The following is a 22641-nucleotide window of genomic DNA, read 5'->3' as shown; positions in this document are numbered from 1 at the left end:
CATGTGCACACACAGAGTAGATGGCTCTGAGCACCGAACGGCAGGGTGCACACACAGTAGACAGCAGTGGCACACAGTGTCAGTCAGACTCAGCCACACACAGATGGTGCACAGTAGACGGCCTGGCCATGAGGTCACTGACAGGCCAGCGGCCGTGATGGGGCATGGAAGCTCCGGGGCCCTTGTGATTGCTGGGGCCCGTCACACTTGTCCCCCTTGACCCCCGCTGTCGCCTGCCCTGCATTCCCCCCACCCCACCCCCTCCACACCTTTTTTTCATATCTCATGCACCAGACTCCATGGTGGCCATCGGATTCATCTTCAGTGGCATCCCTGTCCCAAGGAGCATTACACATGTGCAATGCATCCTTGGGACCAGCGATGCCACTGAAGATGAATCCGATGATCACTTTGGACATCGGGTGACCACCAGGGGACCAGGTGAGTTTGTAAAAAAAAAATATTCCAAAATCCGGAATAATCCCTTATCCAAAATGCTTGTGGTACCGAGCATTTCAGATAAGGGATACTCAACCTGTATTACATCAATAAACACAATCTAAAGGACAAAAGAGCAAGACATACCAGACTGGGAAAGCTTATTGTGACCCTATTGATGTACTTGGTGACCTTTGAACTAAGTAGTATTGCCTAGCATCTCTTAGTAAAAATAATTCACAATTCACTATTGTTACTGTGTAGACATATATTACAGCATACAGCTGAACAATTCCAACCATAGACAATGATTATTCCTTATTGTGCAGTATTAACTGACTGACCCAATTAAATCCCGGTTGTTTTTATTGTTAGAAATAAATGTTCATTGAATTCATTTTATTGTCTATTTTGAATGTTTTTGGAAACAAAATAAGATCTAAACAAATTCTATAAACAGTTAATGGATAAATTATAGGAACCCCCCCTAAAGCTCCATACACACTATCCTATATAATAAAAAGCTATAGCTGCTCCTCCTGTGTTTTGCGCACTGACCAGTAGAGTGCACCCAATGGAGCAAATCAAGTGTTTCTCCATTGGTGCACGCACAGCCGCTGACATTGCTGGTATGTTGTTCTGTCATTTTGCCGGGCTGAGAACAATAACAATATGTTATACAACCATTGTATACAGTAGGCCTTTATTCAGATCTGATCACAGTACAAATTTGTTTGGAAAATGGGCAAAACCATGTGCACTGCAGGTGGGGCAGATGTATTTTGTGCAGAGAGAGTTATATTTGTGTGAGTTACTTTGTTTCTGTGCAGGGTAAATACTGGCTACATAATTTTTACACTGCAATTTAGATTTTAGTTTCAACACACCCCACCCAAATTTAACTCTTTTGGCACATGATACATCTGCCCCACCTGCAGTGCACATGGTTTTGCCCATTTTTCAAACAAATTTGTACTGCAATCAGATCTGAATAAAGGCCTATACAATGGTTGTATAACATATTGTAATTGTATAATAAGGGCCATAGTGTGTATTCTTAAATCCACCTACCGGTAATGCCGGGGTACCGCTGCGGGGGTATTGCTAGAAAAAGATGGAGATACCATATAGAAGTTTATAAGCTTCTCTCCACAGTGCTGTATGTAAAATTCATCATGACTCTCTCCCAGCATGCCCCGCGGTCGGTGCCGCAGAGGGACTGCAGGGTTTCAGACCCGGAAGTACAGCACTGAAGCTGCATTAGTGCACATGCAATTATTATGACTGCTGTGAAGTGAGGCAGCAGATGATAGAGCATCCCACCTTAAGTGGAGATTGATAAGCAACCAGCCAATCAGCTCACAACTATCATTTTCCAAACCCAACCTGTAACATGGCATTTAAGAGCTCCATTTTATCACTTTGAAGCTTGATACAACTTGATATAGCTACATATTTTTTACCCTGTATTCTTTTCAATGGCACCTAACCATACTGTAGGTCTCTGCCAATGTAATGATTATTTCAGTGTCCTGTTCCTGATGTAGTAATCTTTATGTACCATGTACTGTACTTGTCCTAATTTGATTTGGACTGTGGAAATAAGTAAATGTCACATTAAAGACCAACCTGCCACCACTTTAGAAATGTACATTTAATTAAACTTTTCTGTACTTCACTTTAAATACTGCTATATTTAACATCATTGTATTTTTAATTAGTCATGACAATGAGTGGGATCATTGGGACTGTTTTCATTATGTACAGTACAGTATGTCCAAAGTTGAGATTCTAATACAGCCAGCTCTGAGCTACAATGATCATGTTTCCCTTTGCAAAGCCTCTAAATCTCCCAACTCCTGAATCTTGCTTCAATAATTTTGGCTTTGCAATGCTCCATAAAACTAAGCACATCAGTGTTCCCCTTCTCTTTACTGTGAAATTGCCCCGTAATCACTTTTTATTCACAGCCATTAAAGTCTTTGAGAATGAATTCTCTTACACATCGTTTCAACACATATAATGTGATCAAAAGACATGGGGTCATATTTACTAAGATGGGAATAAGACTTCACATGTGATGTTGCCATGGTAAACCAATCAGAATCTGGTTCTTATTTATTAAGCACCCTTTAGAAGATAGTATACAGGATCTGATTGGTTGCCCATAGCAATTTCACATGTGAAGTCTTATTCCCATCTTAGCAAATTTCGCCCATGAAGGTTATGTCTTTTGGGCACCTTACACCTGTATACTAGACAACTGGTACCTGATTATAAGAAAACCGATGGCTGACTAAGCACAAAGGTGATGCCACCTTAAGTAGCCTGTTGGTAATTGCTGTGAGAACTGATGAGGAAAGACTTAGCCAAAACGGGTAATAGGGGAGGAGTAGGCAGTCTAGGAGAGGACAGGAAGTGGTGTTATCTGCCTCTTTGTGAAGTTTTCCCCCTCCCTCCCATCCCTATGTTTTATGTTTGGCAGCGGTAAAGAACGGTCACTTGTTTATATGTTGTAGTTATGTAGATAGTGGGTGCAGTTTCCCGACATCGATATGTCATTAGCCCATCCTCCCGGACGGGAGATGGGTTACACCACGGGTGGGTTGCCAAGGGAGAGTTGATCACCAGATTGTGATCTGTGTGTGGTGATGTTAACCCTGAACATTCTTTAGTGCCGCCACAATCAATAGTCAGGTCATAGTCAAGTTGTCAATCAATAAATTTAACATTCATATAGAAAAGCCAGCACTTGTGTCCGTGCCTTACTTTTAGGGGGATATTCAATCTGAGGGTCACGGCAGTCGAGCTTGCCAGTTCTCGGACCGAGAACATGCAGGTGGGATTCAATGTCCAGCCTGCCGGGGACCGAGAAGGGGGCATGGCCACGAGTTGCAGCCGGGAAGAGGCGAGCTGCAGCCGGCAGCTTGTCACTTCCTGGCCGTTCTTGGAAGAACGAGCCCGACAGCTAGTGATGTCGGGCTAGTTCTGCCGAGAAACCCTGCTCAAAGCTGTTGGAGAAGACAGCATCGAATAAGACCCGGTGAGCATCTCCCCGACGGGAGATGCTCCCCAGGACTGAATATTCCCCTAGTGTTAAGTATTAAAGTGTTACGTTTATTAAAGTGTATGCATTCCCGATGGTGAGTTTATTGCCCACACAGTCTGCAGCCTTCCAAGTTAATAGCATTAAATGTAAACAAGGCTAATTTTCATATGATGTTTAGCAATATAATGCTATTATCTTTGAATAGTTAATAGCCTGTCAAAATGATGGCTTAGTCTTACATTGTCGAACATTCTTACAAAGCAGCACACAGGATCAGGGCTGCCAAGAGAAATCCTGGGCCCCGGTGCAACAGCTTCCTGGGGCCCCCATGGAGGAGAGTGCTACAGAAAAGGGGTGTGGCCACTAAAAGGTGGCATGTCCTTGAGTGTACACCATATACACTTTATGCAGCAAAATAGTAAACCTCCTTATACTTGCACATTATGCTACATGGAATAAACCAAACTTCTCATGGAATTAGTCAAAACTCACATTATGCAACACAAATTAAGACAAAATTCACATGAAATGAGACAAAATTCCCGTTATGCCACATGGATTTATCCAAAATTCACATTATGCAACACGGATTGAGGCAACTCAGGGACAGTGGGAGGGATGGCGGGGACGCAAGGAGATAGATGGTGGGGACAATGGTGCAGAGAGAGGGATGGTGGGATGCAGGGACAGAGACGGCAGGGACAGAGAAGGAGAGGACAGAGACGGGTGGGGGTGCAGGCATAGAGGCAGCAGGGGCAGAGATGGCAAGGGCGCAGGGACAGTGATGCATTACACAAGGCTATTTATTGTGCAAGCCCACCTACCAGGGGTCCAGTGGTAGAGTCTGGCGGTGCTCCAGTGGGGATGACATCTGAGCGCACCCCACGTGAGCATCCAGCGGGGCTCCAGATGCAGCAGGGATTACAGCCAGGTGCGCCGGGCGGGCTCCAGAGGGGTTTGTGAGGGGATCAGTGCAGGGAAGACAGCCTTGCAACCGGCCTCCATCCTCACAGCCTCCCTGAGATGCTCCCTTCCTCCCTATGTCCATCCACGTCCCCTGGCGGCAGACTCATGAGATGATGAAATGAGAGTGTCTGCTGAGCTCCGCAGCTGCGGACTGACTGCTGCTGCCAGGGACGGCAAAAGAAATCTTGGGGCCAGTACACTAACATCACTGGAGCCCCCTTAACCCCATATGACCCCCCCTTTAAAACAGAGGGTGGTTTTAAAGGGGAAAAAATGATATATATATTTATAATTTGTTTATTTTCATTTTTTTCCCTTTAAAACCACCCTCTGTATTAAAGGGGGGGGGGTCATATGGGGTTAAGGGGGCTCCAGTGATGTTAGTGTACTGGCCCCAAGATTTATTTTGACGTCCCTGGCAGCAGCAGTCAGTCCGCAGCTGCGGAGCTCAGCAGACACTCTCATTTCATCATCTCATGAGTCTTTAAAGGGGAGTCAAAGGGGGTTAAGGGGGCTCCAGTGATGTGTGTAAAATCTAGTCTGCAGCACTTAGGGGTATATAAATGAACAATAACACCTGTCTCCTTGTTCCCCCCGCGCCCCAGCAAATTACCTTTGTGATTGTGCACATTGCTGGCTGCAGCCTGAGGAGAGCTCATAGAGGCGGATCTGATGGAGCCTCTATTGTAGATAGCTTTGTGGGTGAGAGAATCAGCAGCATCTGCCATTCTGTTTGGCGCCTTCCCGCCCGTCCTCTGCCACTATTCTTGTGCTTGCTTCCGGCAGGCAGTGTGACTGTATCATCCCCCGCCCCGGCCGCCACTGAATATTCGGCACTGTGAGTTGGTGTGCGGCACAGCCGCCGAAGCATGGAAACAGCTGACTCCGCCGCCCAAACACAGCTGACCCCGGACCCATGCTCCTAGTCCTTCAGACCCGGCCGCCCCGCACCAAATAAATATTTTATTTTAAAAGTTTGTGTCCGGACCCGGGCCCCCCTGACAGGCCCGGGCCCAGGTAAAATGTACCCGCCCCCCTCCCCTCTCGGCGGCACTGCACAGGATCACACCTCCAGGTCTTCCTGAACCTATTGAATCTGTATAGAATTTATCAGAGTTTATCTACATGTTTTATCCCTAAGAGGCTGTTAATTTGGCCTGAACATTTTGAAAAGAAGGTCTCAAATCCATATACACTGGAGCACAGTATAGACAACTCCAGTCCAGTAGAGGAATGGCTCTGCAGGGCGACTGAGTGATTATATATTCTACTAATCCCACACCACGCAAAATATTTTATTTTCACCAGATAATGTGTTTAAGAGGGCCATACCCCAGCCTTTAACAGAAAATGTACTGATACCGAAAATAGGACTAGTAAAGATTCTCTATCGGAATTGAGGTCTCCCAATAAATACATATCCCTTTCCAATAATAGGACCCAATAAATCCTTTATTCCAGTTACTTTCCTTATTTGAAGATCCTGTAATCAAAGCTCTTTGATTGTACTTACCTTATGAAAAGACATCAAAATAATTTTTTATCTACAAATCCCTGATGAAGTCCCATAAAAGGACGAAACGTGTTGGTTTCTTCTGTTTGCTCAATCTACATATCTGGAAAAAAAGACTTTTTAATAAAGATTTTAAATCTATCTATCTAAATAAATATATAAATAGATAGATAGATATCTATATATAGATAGATATAGATATCTATATATATATCTGTAGCGTGGGGGTTGCGGCGGCACTCGAATAAAAACGACACAACAGCCGGTGGTTATGGTCACCAACGTTTCAAATCTCCGTGGCTCCTTTATCAAGGTGTGTAGATATATATATATATATATATATATATATACACACACTAAACAATATGTACCCAGCACAAGATCGGGGACAACGGTTTGGGCGGTGATGTCGGCATTGGCAAGTGCATACATGCTTGCCGATGCTGGCTGCGACAAATGTTAATGTTAAATATATCCTATCATTTTATATTATTTTAGTTTACTGTGCATAGAACAAACTTGCCCCTTCCAGAGACTCTCAAATTTGGGGAATCTATAGGCTTCCACGTAAGTGTCCAACTCTCCAGAATCCCGATGACAGACACAGGTCACAATGACAAGATTTGCTAAAAATCTCATCATCACAGCTCTGCACCCGAAATTGTAAAGCAGGGGATCCCAGTAAAACATTGCAGTGGGTGGGGCTGTGATGATGCATTTAGATCCATGCACAGTGTGAGTACATTGGGGGCCAGCTAAAGTGCAAGTCTGAATTACCCCCGGTGTTATTGGCTTTGGTTTAATGGGTAAGGGATTGATCTATACCTGTATAATAAGGAACGTAACAAGTTTGGGGTTTGCTAGTTTCTGTCGTGACCTTTCATTGACCTTAGAGAGTCATCAACCCTCGCTATACACATTTTGCCTAAACTATTTGCATTCCCTTCTTGCAGGACTCTATATTCCCCAGTTGACGAATAAATAAAACCCACTATGTCCCATGTAATACCCAACCATGTGTTACGTGTAGGGCAATCCGTTTGCATGGGGCCCAAAGAAGAAGGAGGGGGTTTCAGACAAGTCATCCAGCCAAGAGGCATGCCGATGACAGCCAAATGCTCTTACTTCACTTCAGAAAGATATGTGGGACATATGACATCACAAGCATGTGGCAATGGTTTGGCTGACACAGCTCTGTACAGTGGTCAGAAACAGCCGAACTCCAGTTCATCATACAATTCCATGCAGGAAGCAGCTCACAACCCTATGAATGGTCTTCAGCGTTTGCCAGAAAGTGTTGGTGCTAAACCACACAATGTAATGCATGGACCAGTACCTGAGGTCTGCAATGGAGGAGATCCTTTATCTCCATCACTGGACATATCCATAGACAACCTGAACCAGCTCATCCTGCAGCTGGATCCCACATTCCAACCCTTGCCTCTGAACTCTGAATTGGTGGCAAAAAGCCGTGAGCCCTGTAGGAAAGAGACGGTAAAGACCACCAGTCCTCCAGGTAAGTGAAGCACAAAATACATGTAAATAAAAATGTCCTATACTGGATCTTTGATTCTTAACCTAAATCTCAGAATGTTAGTCACTGGGAGGCAAATGTATTAAGCCTTAAAAAAAGATATAAGGTGATAAAGAGTGATAAACGTCCAGTCAATCAGCTCCTAACTGTCATGGTACAGGCTGTGTTTATCACTCTTTTTCACACTTGTGTTTATCTCTGTTTAAGACTTAATACATCTGACACTCAGATTGTTTGCAATATTGCTTTTCTATAACTTTATATTACATAATATTTTATTGAGCAGATATTAGAATTAGAGTTCGGGGCACAAAACGTTCGGGGCACAAATAGTCCGACTACTCTTGGTCAACAGGCACAAGGTTGACACACGAAAAAGCTTGAAATGCATTAGGTTAAAGTAGTCAAAAGCTCGACACGAGCAAAATGTGAACATGGAAAAGGTCAACATGAAAAGGATCAACATGCGTTTTAGTGTATGTGTTTTTTTTTTTTTTTTAAGTTTTTTTTCAGACTTAACTATCCACCTGGACATAGAGGGAGAATATAATAGTGTGCCAAGTGTAGCGAGGCACTGCGCCGGGGACGCGGTACACTTATACAGTGTCCATGTCGATTTATGTTGACATAGACACCATAAAACCATGAAAAACGCACGTCAACCTTTTTCATGTGAACCATTTCCCTGTCGACCTATTGCTTGCGTCGACATTGTGACCATGTCCACCTAATGCATGTCAATCTTTTTCATGTGTCAACCTTTTGCCTATCGACCAACCTATTGACTATCGACCTAATTACTGTCGACCCACCCTATGACCCATACCCAAACTATCACAGGTAAGACTCACAAAGGTGTTGGAGACACATCTCAGATGGCACAAAACCTTTGCGGAAAATATATGCATATTTCAGAAACAAGAGCTCAAAAGAAAATGTGTATTTCTGCCAAATTAAGGTGTGCCCCAACCCCCAGTGAGATGCCACCACAGAATTATACAGGGTCCTGTGGCTATGGTAATGTTACATCTTGTATAACTGCAGCCAGACTCAACAAACAAATTATACAGCCACCTGAGGGCCTGGCAAATCAAGTGAACTAAGGCACAGTACTGACTTGTTATGTTTCTGATCCTCATGAAATGTGATGCCTAGAAGGCTTGCATTTCCTGATGAGATCAGACCGGCCCAGTGAGGCAGCATAAGCTATTAACTAAGAAATATTTGTCTTACGGTAAGTTCCACAGAGGAACCGTCATATTTGATTCATGTTAATGCTCGCAGGAGCAGGAGTGGTCCGTGATGTCACAGAATGCATAGACAATAAGACAGGGAGAGATTTATGTCATGGGGCTGCGTAGCTGAGTGTTTAAATAAAACGGTGCCAGATTTAGAAGTTATGCAATAAAAACATAACTAACAGTGTTTTATGCCTCTTTCTGAAAAAATATTATCAATGTCTATGTAGAAATCTAGTCAAGTAAGCTACCAATTCAAGCTTTTCCATGCAATAAAATATAAACGTTATTGTTGAAGCCTTTATATTTAAATATATATACTGTAGATTGCGGTTTTCAAGTCTATATTATAGGTATTTAATGCAAGGGATTTAAAAATAAATGAATCACTGTGCTATATATGTAATAAAAATAGCTTAGTAATTACCTTTCCTTCTGTTCTTTTTTGTTTCTTTGTTCTACTATTAATTGATTCAACAGACTGTTCACAGGTAACTACCATGGCAACCACAGTAATGTGGCATATGAAATAGTTGACAGAGACTCTATTGAATGCCCCTCTGAGCTCTGTTTTTATGGAGACATTCTCCCCTATACCACTACCATGATAACATGAAATACTTATAGTCAGAAATCCTATATCTGGCAGCCATACTTTTTTTCCCTCCACACAGATTTTGAAAAGAAGATAATGAGTCCCATGTGAATTGCTATGGGAAATGAATATAAGATGCATGCATACGATTGCTCAAAACGTGCTACTTATAGTAAAATAAAAGTCTATGGTGGGATTGCTGCTTTCCTTTAATTACAAATTAATAGGGAGGTCCATCAAAGGACATTTCTGCCATTAAACTGTACTTACAACATCATAGAAGTAAGATGTGATCCACCCACTGTCATCCCCACATTTTTCTTTAGTATAGCTTTCAATGGGCCAGATGTATGAAGCTTCAAAAAGTGATAAAGTGGAGTGTGATAAACAAACAGCCAATCAGCTCCTACCAGCCATGTTACAGGCTGGGTTTGAAAAATGACAGGTAGGAGCTGATTGGCTGGTTGTTTATCACTCTCCACTTTATCACTTTTTTATGCTGGATCACGACAGAACGGGCCCGACTTCAGAAGCTGTCGGGCCCCTTCTGCCGATAACGGCCATGGATTGTCGTTATCCGTGCCGCAGATCGACAATCCACGGTCGTTTTCGCTGCCACGCCCCCTTTGCGCCCATCGGCAGACGGGACATTGAATCCTGTCTGTCGTTATGCGTTCAGTCTGACCACAAACGGGCCAGGATCACAACTGTCGGCGGGGATCGACAGCCGTGATCCCAGATTGCATACCCCCCTTTATGTTAGAGGCATGTCAGCATCTGGTCATGCTATCCGATGGCTCCTCAGAGTGGTGGTCTAGGCCCTCTACTTGTTTTTCAGGGTGATGATTAGCAAAAAAATAAATGTGAGGCCATATTCATGCCTAGCGCACTATATTTTGGGCCCAGAGCCCATATGCTATCTATCAATAAGTACTTCAAGGGTAAAATGGACATTTATTTGAAAAGCATGTGTTAAATTATTATTATAATTTTATTTATAAGGCGCCGCAAGTGTTTCGCAGCGCCGTACAAAGGAAATGTCTCGTTTTTATTTTTATCTTAAAGTGTTTTGTTGCTTAGATATAATCTTTACAGCTAACAAGCATGCTCACCGCTTAGATGTTCCGTACACTAAGGAAAGTTAATATTCTCAGGCATTTTACTGCACTTTCCATGAGGCATTTTTGCTGCAGGCTGTAAACTGTGATTTCTTAAAATAAACCGGTAGGTTTTTCAAAATATAGCATTCTGGGAAGTAGCAGTGAAAATTATGTACTACAAGCATTACCAATAATGTTTTCTTATCAATATAGTGCAATTTATATAATTAATGAAAATATATGGTTAGTGAGGTGTGATTATTTTCAGTTAATACAATAAGTATATATGTTTCAACCAATTAGTCCATTATGTAAACTCATACACATACTGTTACAAATAAGCTTAATGGTTCTCTTTTCCCCCAGAGATAAAATGTGCCAGGGTGAATTCTACAAGAGTGGTTTGTGAGGAGAACATACAACGATCTTCCAGTCCTGTCCCAAAAGCTGAAGGCATTCTGATTGCTCGGGGAACACAGAACTGTACACCCAATGGAAGCCTTATTTTCACTGAGTCCCAATCATATGCCAGTGGGCACCAAGATTGGCATCGATATCCATCTGCTGCAAGTTCCTACCAAAACACTGAAACCATTGATGTTCCTCTTCAGAAGTCACGACAATATCAACCCACAATGTCCGCATCACTTGGCTCAGACAGCTCACATGACATAAGACCTTCATTTCGCAGCAATGAGGGGTCCTTCATGTCCACTAGCCCTGGGTCAGACACCAGTTATATTCTGGGAAGGTAACTACACCAACACTTGTCACCAATATTTGCAGCTTCCAAATTACCCAATTACCCTTTAAGCTTTTTTTTATATACAGTATACACTTCTAAAAGGGAGGGGAAAGTAGACAGAGGAAACACATAGGGGAGAGACAGTGAGGGGGAGCATGGCTCAGTGGGTTAGGCTGAGAAGTGGATATATTTGATAAAGAATTTGGTTTTAAGAGCCTGTTTTTAAATTTGTAGAGAGTTGTAGAGTCAGAGAGGGAAAAAGTTCCAGAAGTAAGGAGCAGCGCAGGCACAATCTTGAGGGTGTGAGAGTACAGTAGTCAGTTGGCAGGAAAGGCGACATTCATGGATAGAGTGAAGTAGGTTGGCGGCAGTGTGAAGGAACACAAGGGCAGCAATGTAAATAGGAGAATATTAAATTAGGTGGTACTTGTGAATTATCCGGGCTGCCGATTTTGTCCTTAAGTTTAGTTAACTTAAGGACACCCGACCGACGCGATGCCCGCGATTTACCCCCAAATCGCGGGCATCGCGTCGGTCGTGGCCGCTATAAGGGGCCGCGACGCGATGCCCGCGATTTCCCATAGACAGTAATGTTAAAAGACACGATGGACCCGATTTCCTATAGACAGTAATGTTAAAAGACGCGATGGACCCGATTTCCCATAGACAGCAATGTTAAAATAAAATGACAATGTGAAATTGGCCAATATGGCCATTTCACATTGGATATGTTTTAAAAAAAAATGTTTCATGGCCCCCACCACCGTTAACGCCACCCCGCTATTGACGCCAACCCGAAGCGTGGCGAGCGCAGCGAGCCCGCGAGGGGCGGCGGTACGCGTCCTCCGACCTTTTCATACCTTTACTATCCATGTCGGCGTGGAGTTGAGAATAGAAAGTGTGGCGAGCGCAGCAAGCCACCGAGCCCGAAGCGTGGCGAGGGGACGCGGATACCTTCACAGGTATCCGCGTCCCCTCGCGGGCTTCACAGGTGTCCGCGGCCCCTCGCCACACTTCGGGTTTGCTGCGCTCGCCACACTTTCTATTCTCAACTCCACGCCGACGTGGATAGTAGGGGTATGAAAAGGTCAGAGGACGCGTACCGCCGCCCCTCGCGGGCTCGCTGCGCTCGCCACGCTTCGGGTTGGCGTCAATAGCGGGGTGGCGTTAACGGGGCCATGAAACATTTTTTTTTAAAACATATCCAATGTGAAATGGCCATATTGGCCCATTTCACATTGTCATTTTATTTTAACATTGCTGTCTATGGGAAATCGGGTCCATCGCGTCTTTTAACATTACTGTCTATGGGAAATCGGGTCCATCGCGTCTTTTAACATTACTGTCTATGGGAAATCGTGGGCATCGCGTCGGTCGCGTCGCAGCCCCTTATAATGGCCGCGACCGACGCGATGCCCAAGATTTTTCGGGCGCGATTAAAAAATCGGCAGCCCGGATAATTCACAAGTACCAATTAGGTTTATGTGAGAGTGAGAACTTTTAACTGGGAACTGAATGGGAAGGAGCATCACTGTAAGGCTTGTCTGAGAAGGAAGACGGATTAACTGAATTTGGAGAGGAAGATGAGCCAGGTAGCAGCATTGAAACACATTATAACAGAGAGATGTGGAAGCCATGAAGCCCAAATAGAAGGTGGTAACAGTTGTCTAATTTGGAGACGGCCAATAATTAGATGAGGGTATTATTTGCCTCAAGGTTGAGAAAGGGTCTGATTCTAGAGATACAGTATTGTTTAGTTGGATATGTTACTGTAAAGGTGCCCATACACGTTACAATTATTGTATACAATATAGCTTCTTGTCTCATCGCAAAACCAAGATGTGATGAGATGCTATATTGTATACAAAATTGTATACAATAATTGCAACATGTATGGGCACCTTATGAGATACCAGATGTAAAGGACATACACATTATGGATGGTATAATAGTTAGCATTACTGCCTTACAGCGTTGGCCCTAATTGTGTGAAGTTTGTATATTATCCCCATGTTTTCTTGGATTCCTATGGGTACTCTGGTTTCCTCACATAATCCAAAATTATAATAGTAGATTAAGGGACTCTTGACAAAAATTAACCCTTGTGGGTAAATGTGTGTGTATATGTGTGTTAAGGGCAGTCTAGATGGGCCAAGTGGTTTTTATCTGCAGTCAAACTCTATGTTTCTATGTTTAGATAATGGTGCTGTCTATATATAAAGGAATTGTGGGAGGTATTTTTTAGAGAGGAAACATTATCAGTTCAGTTGTTCATGTTTCTACATCAGGTATATAAGGATGATTTAGGATCCGCCATCACATTTTCTGTCCTGTTTGTTTTACAGCACCCAGTCTCTTCAGTATGATGATTTTGATGGTCACCAGTTTCCTTCAAGATTATCAGACAGCCCATTTGGGTCACTTGGCCATTGGTCATTTTCCAATCTGCACAGCCCTGGTATCATGTCACCTGCCACATCCGTACATAACTTTGATCACAATGGAGGTTTTGGCCACGAGTCCAAGACATTTCCTCGCACTCCTACAAATGGTCATGCCAACAGTTGTCCCCCATCTGTGAACAATTCTATTATGGACATCCCCATCCTTCTGGTCAATGGGTGCCTGGAAAATGGAGACAGCTCCCCCAAATCTTCAAGGCGGCTCCTGGGCGGGCATAGAAGAAAAAGTTCCTCCAACTTCAACAAAACCTGCTCTGAATCCTCTATTCCAACTTGCTCAGGCAGTGAGTGATTCTCTATAGACTATTGCTCACATGCTAATGCACTAAGTGCTCATAATGAAGTTTAATCACATATTAATAATAATAATAATAATAATAATTGTATTATTTATGTGATTGAACTACTAGATCACTCATTGCTTCATAGTGATATTTAATACCATTCAATAAATATATCATATCATGGTTTTATTTTGTTTCTTACTTAGATACCAATAAAGAGGGACAGCCAGGCATGAAGTTTGTTATGGACACTTCCAAACATTGGTTTAAAGCCAACATCACACGAGATCAAGGTAAAATCATCAATCCACTTTCTGAAAATATTGTTGGTAATTCAACACAAAAAAAAAACATCTACGAGTTACTGTGGATCTTTTAATAGTGTATTATTTTATACTGCAGTGTTTATGCAAATTTATAATCAAAGAGGATGTGATATATGAAAGTGTAAAATTTATCACAAAAAGTGTCAAATGTGTAGATCTACTTTCTCAGTAACTTAACATGATTTTAATCATGGCAGAAAATCTATACTTAACATTTTACAAAATCTATTTTCCTATTTTGCATTAATGTAATGGTTCCTACAAACCCATAAATCAATCGGACACAGTGAGACAATTTGTAATTTAAAATAATCAACAGAACTAAAATCTTTGTGTGGTGTTATCTTGACCATTGTCTACAATCATCCTTCCTATGACACTTTATGAACCACCTGCTATCACATGGAAAGAGTGGCTTCAGTAATGAGTCACCAGGGTGTCTGTTCCGTTTACTATTACTTTTATATTATCCTTTATATATTTACATAACTTTCATGACAGACAGCATATTTTACTCATTTTAGTGCAGAGTGGGTCTAAATTTGTAAATGTTAAATTCAGGCGGTAATGGGCATAGGTGCCCTCAGTGACTGACAAAGATTTTCCTTAATCCCTTGTTTGTGGATTTACAAAAAGAGTTACTTTATTATTAGGACAGATAATAAATAAGCCCCATAAGACCATTCATTACAAAATTTCTCACAACCTTCTGAGACTTTTTAGATGCTACAAAATATATATTGAAGGGAACTGTTTATGGAAACACTTTTATGTCAAGAGAGATTAAATCATGATGTTTTGTTGGCATTAACAAAATAAAAATCTGTACAATGTTGATTTTCGGTGGAACTGCTAACTAAATAGTCATTAATTAATTTAAACACAGCAATTGAGCTCCTGAAAGACAAAGTGCCTGGAACATTCATTATACGAGACAGCACATCTTACCGTGGATCTTTTGGGCTGGCCATGAAGGTTCCAGGAATGCCATCAAAAACAGGTTTGTGTATAGCCTCAAACTGTATCAGTAACAGTAACAGTAAATTTAGTAAATAGCATCAGCCATTTTATGAGATTGCCTAATACTTAAAAAAAGCAGCTGAAGAAGCAGGGGTCACAAGGCAAGTAGTCATGAAGTAGATCTCGTTGGTGAAGAACGAAGGTTTTAGATAAAGTTACTGTAACTGTCTTTGCTTAGTTATCAGGCACATGGGGGCAGCGTTCATTTATACAGATCAGGGATGGCCATCAATGAGTTAACCATTGGTGATTAATTTGATGGTATAAAACTATCCACAGGGAAACCATCAATGCTTTCATCCACCAATGGTAATCTGTGACTAAGCTATCAGCCTATCAGAGCTGGTGGGCAGACTTTCATGTGTGCTTCGAGAGTGGGTATAGGTTCTGTGTCCTGGCATCAAGGAAAAAAATTACATTGAGCAGACTGTGTACCACTGATGGCGGAGAACCAGTGGATCTCTGCCATCAATGACAAAACTATCTAACATAAGTGGTTAACAATTTATGAGTTGTAAGCCTCAATGGTCAATCGCCAACCTTAATGTAGATATGAGTTAAATTGTAATCAATCATTTTTTTGTGTGAATAAGATAAAGAGTAAACATAACCAAAGCTCTGATCTTCTAGGTCAGTGTTTTCCAAACCCAATACTCAAATACCGCCAATAGTTCACGTTTTTCAGGTCACCCAGCAGGTGCACAGGTGTGCTCATTCCTTACTGACACATTTTTAAATATCAACAGGTGGAGCTAATTATTTTACTTGCAAAACTGCAAGGAGACCTGGGAAAACATGTACTATTAGGTGTACGTGAGAACCGAGTTTGGGAACCACTGTTCTATTTAATTACAGTAAATGCCTGAATGAAAGCAATCTATATATTATTGTTTTTTTTTTCTTAATGACTGAAGTTATCTCGCATCTACTCTATTGGTTACTTGTAGCATACACTGCCTGAAGGGATCAGTGCAGTTTTTTCGAGTTGATAACTTTTATTTCTATACAAACAGTTTTTTGTCTTTTATATGAAAAGAAAAGTGACTGGAAGTGAATGTTACAGGTACTTTAAGATAACATTAGTCACTGGGAATCTGGGATGGTGATAATTAAAAAGGACTTTGCCAAGAGTACATTGCAGTAGAGCATCTGACTCACAGTGACTCACCTCATTCACATCTTTTTACATATATGTGGAAGTCTTGGCACTTATCTTATGTTGCAAGATCCAGGAGGGGTAAACAGAATGAATTATTTTCAATTTACAGTACAGTATATAGTACGTAGAGTCAGAGGGGTAAATTTACTAAGAAGGGAGCTCTATTGAAGATTAAATGTTGCCCATAGTAAGCAATCAGATTCTGCTTATTTATTTAGAACTACCTAGAAGATAATAGATAGAGGGGGAAATTTACTAAGATGGGAATGCTACTTCACATGGGATGTTGCTAAGGGTAACAAATCCGATACTATCTAGTATTTTTTAGAAGGTGCTAAATAAATAATAAATAGCTTCTGATTGGTTGCCCATAGCAACATGCCATGTGAAATACAACTCCCATCTTAGTAAATTCCTCCCAGAATGTTATTCGTTGCTATGGGAAACACATACCACCCAACAGTCCCGATTACCACGGGAATGTCCCGGTTTTCGGGGACATTCCCACGTCCCTCCCGCGGCCGGCAGTGTCCTGTGGCGCATGCGCACCGCATCTATTCCTGCAGCCAGGGGGCTGGGAGCATGGCTAGAGGCTCACAGAGCCTCTGGGTCATGCCCCCATAGCGTCAAAATGGGGGCGTGGCCTCGTGGGAGAGCCACGATTATAGGCCATGCCCCTTTAATTAGGTCACACCCCCAAAATTTTCAGCGTGTCTCTGCCGCGCATCCATCTGTCCCTCCTCCGTCTATTTGAAAGTTGGGAGGTATGGCAACATCCCATCTTCAATAGAACTCTTTAGTAAATTGACACCAGTGTGGCTATCTATAAATAATGCCATTAGTACAGTGTTCAGATGTTTACCAGCAGTATACTGTAACTCTTTGTTAGTACCATATGATTATACTTGTTAAATGTCTGCTTTAGCATTATAATATATATGTATAATGTTCAACGGTATCTGAAAAGAGAGAATATTCATTTTTAAATTGAAGTGGCTGCCTACATTGTACAGTACATGGGCAATGGGAGTGATTTAAAGTTCTTGTAAATATAAGTAAAAGATGAAACAAAAACTTTCATCAATACTGGTATCATCAAATCATAAATCGGAATTCCTGTACAACTATTGCTGTTTCCATAGGTAACACCACAAATGAACTTGTACGACATTTCTTAATTGAATCATCTGCAAAAGGCGTCCATCTGAAAGGTGTTGCAGAAGAGCCATATTTTGGTGAGTGTGCCGGAGGCTTAGTAGTTATGGTCACATATTTAAGTAGTGCATACCACTGATCATGCATTATACTCTATTACAGGTAGTCTCTCTGCCCTGGTGTACCAGCACACTATTACCCCATTATCTTTACCATGCAAGCTGCTCATCCCAGATAAAGGTATGTATATATCATAGTTCATGGACACAAGACCTTATTATTTTTATCAGAAGTGAGTTACTGAGTCACATTTCCTACCAAATGGGCAGGGTTCTACCTCTTTTGTCCCTTAATCCTCTTTCCCATAATATCCTGCAGGCAGTCTTTACACTTTTATTAGTGCAGTATATGATCTTCTATTCTACAAGTAAATCTCTATGACAACATTGAAATAATAGAAAGAGGCAGAGAATTTTTTTTAAGAGTATACAGAAAAATTAAAGCATTTCACCATGTCATGAAATTTCTATGCAGATAGCTTAACGCTTGAATTGTAGTAATAACAAGATTAATGTATAGAAGTGATATCCTGTATTGTTACCTGTGAGGATACCAGAGCAGGTGCTGGATGGCCTCCTGACATCCGGGATTACATCGACGTCGGAATCCCGACTGTTAAAAAACCCAGACATTTGGGATCCCGACTGACATGACCCCCATAGAGGTAGAACAGAATAGGTGGCGAGCGCAGCAAGCCACCAAGCCCACAGCAGGCCTGCAAGGGGCTTGCCTCGCTATTTGAGTCCTGGCAGTCAGGATTCCGTCGTCAGACTAATGACTGTCAGAATCCCTACTGTTGGTGGCTATACCACACCCGCTAAAGCAGAGAGATCTATTCATCTATTCATCTTGTTTCCTAGCACGGCGCCCGTCGGGTCCCATCGCATACCTTAACTTAAGGTATGCGATGGGACCCGACCAACCCGATTTTCGGGCTTTAAAGACGTTTTAAACGCACTTTGAAAATCGGTCGCATCGCATGCCATTATAATGGCATGCGATGCGACCGACGCGACCGACCCAATTTTACATTGGACCCAATGTTAAATGCTCCCCAGACCCGTTTTTTAATTGTAAACCCATCCTGATGGTTAATTATGTCAAATGCCCCCCCCCCCATTGTTAACGCAACGCCACGATCAACGTCAACCCGAAGCGTGGTGAGCGCAGCGAGGCCGCAAGGGGCGGCAGTACGCGTCCTCCGACCTTTTCATACCCCCACTATCCACGTCGGCATGGAGTTGATTTTATATAGTGTGGCGAGCGCAGCAAGCCACTGAGCCCGCGCCACACTATAAATCAACTCCACGCCAACGTGGATAGTTGGGGTATAAAAAAGTTGGAGGACGCTTACCGCCGCCCCTTTGCGGGCTCCCTGCGCTCACCATGCTTCGGATTGACGTTCGGATTGGGGCCAAAGTAAAATCGGGTCTCAGGGACCATTTAACATTGGTTCCAATGTAAAAATCGGGTCGGTCGGGTCGATCGCATCGCATGCGATTTGGTTGCATGCAATGCGATCGACTCGATTTTTTACGACCCGATTTCATACACCGTGGCACCGTGCTAGGAAACAAGTACCCTCAGATCTTATATTATTTCTATTTCTTTTCTCTATTATTATTATTATTATTATTATTTTAGCTTTCCATCTTGTACACACCATCTCAGTAGGTATGAAAAATATGGTATAAAATCATATAAATCTTTTTTTACACCAAAATGATGGTAAAACCCAGTGGCGGCACCTGCTATAGGGCTACAGGACTGCAGCCCCTCCAGTTAAAATCACAACACCAGAGACACAGACAGACAGCACCCCTCCTACCTCTGGAGCTCTGGTGCTGGCGGTCTGTGTCTCTGACACGCTGGTAACCTCCTCTCACCAGGCTCCATGAAGCAGCAGGGCAGACACAGCAACAGCCCAACCCTGTAGGGAGGAGTTCAGCATGTAGTAGGTTCCTATTGGAAGCTGCAACTGCTCATCATACACAGAGCTGGAAACTCCTCCCCCTCTTGGGCTGCCAGTACATGGAGCGATGACAGCAATAGCTTCCAACAGGAAGTCATTCTGTGCAAATCACCAGAGCTACAGTGCTAATATGGGCTGCTGTCTGTGCAGCCCAGAAGCAATTCCTTTGCACTGAGCATGCCCAGACTTCAGTAAATCACTCAGTTTATTTTATTTTAATAATATTTGTGTGTAGATCTTTATTAAGAGTATCATTTTGTGAACTTTATTTAATATAAAGGATATTAAAAGTGTGTATTTTGCTCTGTACCTGTGTTTGTGTGCATATAAGTACTGTACATCATTTATTTACAGTAAATGCATACAAACACTAGTAGAGCGCAAATCAAACTAATAACCTGCAAATAACTCATGACTGTTTGCAATGAGCAGTACCCAGGAAATTGCAGCCCCCTTAAGTCTAAAAGCAGGAGCCGCCACTGGTAAAACCCCTGTTTAAGGTTGAGAAAACCCGATTCAGAGCTGATTGCACAGCTGCAATTTCAGACATATTCGCACAGGTGTGAAAGGATGTGCAATTGTACACATTCACTCGCACAGTGAGCACTTAACGGCTTAACTGATCACTGGCTGCTGTGATATTGCAGCCCTGTATTCAGGTACGAATTACCCCCAATGTTTCCTATTATCCAGATATCATAGTCGTTGTCAGCACTGCACAAGTGCACAGAATCAATGCAATGCTAAAAGACATACTGTAGTAAGAGTACATGACAAACACTACAGAGGGAATAAAACGTACGTGGGGAACTGATGCCATCTTGTGACAGATTTCTAATTAGTTTCAGCTGTGACTAGATTGGGATATTTGGATTTATTTAATGAAATGGAGAGATGGTCACTGCAATATAGTTTTCTTCATCTGTTATACTGTATACATTATGCCCCATTATAAAACAAGGTACCAAGAATTTCTGTGTCAAAAACATATAGAATAGACAAGTGAAGGAATGACTGTCACTTTAAGAATGTAATCAACAACCTTAGTAATAAATGATTGTAACAATAGTTAAAAAAAAAACAGTGGCTATTACAGAGACAGAAAATAGAAATAGAAAATATATGTATTTTAGCTTCAAGAATTTGCACAAACATGTAGTATTTATCTACCTTGTCTACTTTTTGTTCCTTAAACTTAATATTTGACTGAAAAGATTAAGCTTAATACATATTTTTCCTATACAGCTCATAGTGATTGTGACAGCAGCCCTGATTTTTCTCCAGATGCTGTTTTGGAGCTCAAGACTTCTGCTGGTGAGTTAAAGGCCCCACATAAAGAGTGTATAAGTGAAATATACAGTATCTTGTCAACCTATGCTACTAGGAATTATATGTTATATGGGGCCTTATTCTAGTTAATTCTTTCTGACAAAATCCTTCTAAGGCTGTGTACACACGGGGGCGATTTTGTGTAATACCGCGGGCAATATGGTCGATGAGCAACCATATTGCCCGCGATGTGAGTGTGCACCGGCGATATATCGCCGGGTGCGCGCTCCAGTTTTCTCCCCCATAGTGATCGATGCTCACAGGAACATGCTCCTGCGACCAGCTGATTTCCACTGCCGGCTCCCCCGGCAGTTTCTTTTTCATCAGCGACCCTCTCTGGTCGCTGATGCAAACGGGACACTGAGCGATATATGGCTCATCACGAGCCATATATCGCTCAGCGATATATCCCCCCGTGTGTACGGGGCTTTAGATGGACAAAAACATGTGCACTGCAGGTACGGCAGATGTAACTTGTGCAGAGAGAATTAGATTTGGGTGGGGTTTTAACTTCAAAGTGAGATCTATATTGCAATGTAAAAATAAACCAGCCAGTATTTACCCTGCACAGAAAAAAAATAACTCACCCAAATCTAATTCTATCTGCACATTTTACATCTGCCCCACCTGCAGTGCACATGGTTTTGTCCATCTAAGAAGGATTTTATCAGAAAGAGTGAACTAGAATAAGGCCCATGATGAGTTTATTATTCCTGGGCATAATATTCAAATACTAGTTAAAAGCATGTCAAAATTATGGCTTCTGCTATGTACTTTGTGCTGTGATAGTTTTAGCCCACAAACTCTCCACCCCACCCCCAGTTCATATCTGCTCCTACCTCCAATATCTGTCTTCAGAACTCCCTCTCTCCATATCCATAAAGTTTGAAACAGATTAGTGTTCCTGCAAAAAAATGCTTTCGCTTTCTGTTGTGACATCTTTTAAAACATAAAGGAGTAATTTGGTCTGTGGAGTGGCCTCTAGTGTTCACCGGCAGTACTTCACCTCATAGAAATGAGAAATAGTTAGATATTCAGGTGGCACTCACGGTGTTCAAAAGTGAAAAAGTACAAATTTATTGCATACTGTCGGGTACTACATGTTTCGGCTAGCATGCCCAGGTGGCACTCCCAGTAAATAACACAGGTACCAAGCGTTTTCAGATTTATTGCCTCGTCATATATATATATATATATATATATATATATATATATATATACATACGAGGGGGGATCAATAAGTGGTGATGCTGAGGAAAGTTGGAATTACTATTGTGTACTATCATCTTTCAAACAACGCCATACCAAATTTCAGTTTGATTCATAGGTTAGTTTTTTTCCACCACTACATTGCACCAGCTCCCTCATCCGGAATTGTTGCAGTCAAATTGCAAGAACTGCGCTATGAATTGTTGCCGCATCAATCATACTTGCCCGACTTGGCTCCCTGTGACTACTCTCTGTTCCTTAACCTGAAAACATGGCTCGCAGTGGGAAAAAAATGATACTTGTTTCCTAGAACGGCGCCCACTAAGCTATTTGCTTAGTCGGGTATTCTGTGTAGTGAAATCGGATGCAATGCGATTCTTTCTTGTAATATTAGGTATACAGTAATATGACTGTATGTCATAAAATGAGGTTTTACGCACACCCCCCTCCACACACACACACTATCCATGCCACCCCGAAGTGCGGC

General features: G+C 42.1%; 1 protein-coding gene across 1 annotated transcript in view; it reads left to right on the top strand.

Moving 5' to 3' along the window:
* Positions 1–22641, top strand: part of TNS4 (tensin 4) — a 32305-nt gene that overhangs the window by 1207 nt on the left and 8457 nt on the right. Inside the window, exons 2-9 of the mRNA XM_083145457.1 lie at positions 6920–7482; positions 10800–11184; positions 13524–13924; positions 14131–14217; positions 15137–15250; positions 17572–17664; positions 17747–17824; positions 20862–20930. Coding sequence (XP_083001583.1) covers positions 6960–7482; positions 10800–11184; positions 13524–13924; positions 14131–14217; positions 15137–15250; positions 17572–17664; positions 17747–17824; positions 20862–20930 — 1750 coding nt within the window. The 5' untranslated portion in view covers positions 6920–6959. The remainder of the gene's footprint in view (positions 1–6919; positions 7483–10799; positions 11185–13523; positions 13925–14130; positions 14218–15136; positions 15251–17571; positions 17665–17746; positions 17825–20861; positions 20931–22641) is intronic.

The sequence above is a fragment of the Crinia signifera genome, chromosome 6, assembly GCF_055691185.1.
Source record: "Crinia signifera chromosome 6, ASM5569118v1, whole genome shotgun sequence".
NCBI lineage: Eukaryota > Metazoa > Chordata > Amphibia > Anura > Myobatrachidae > Crinia > Crinia signifera.
The sequence above is the reverse complement of the archived record's forward strand: the minus strand, read 5'-3'. Positions and strand labels throughout refer to the sequence as shown.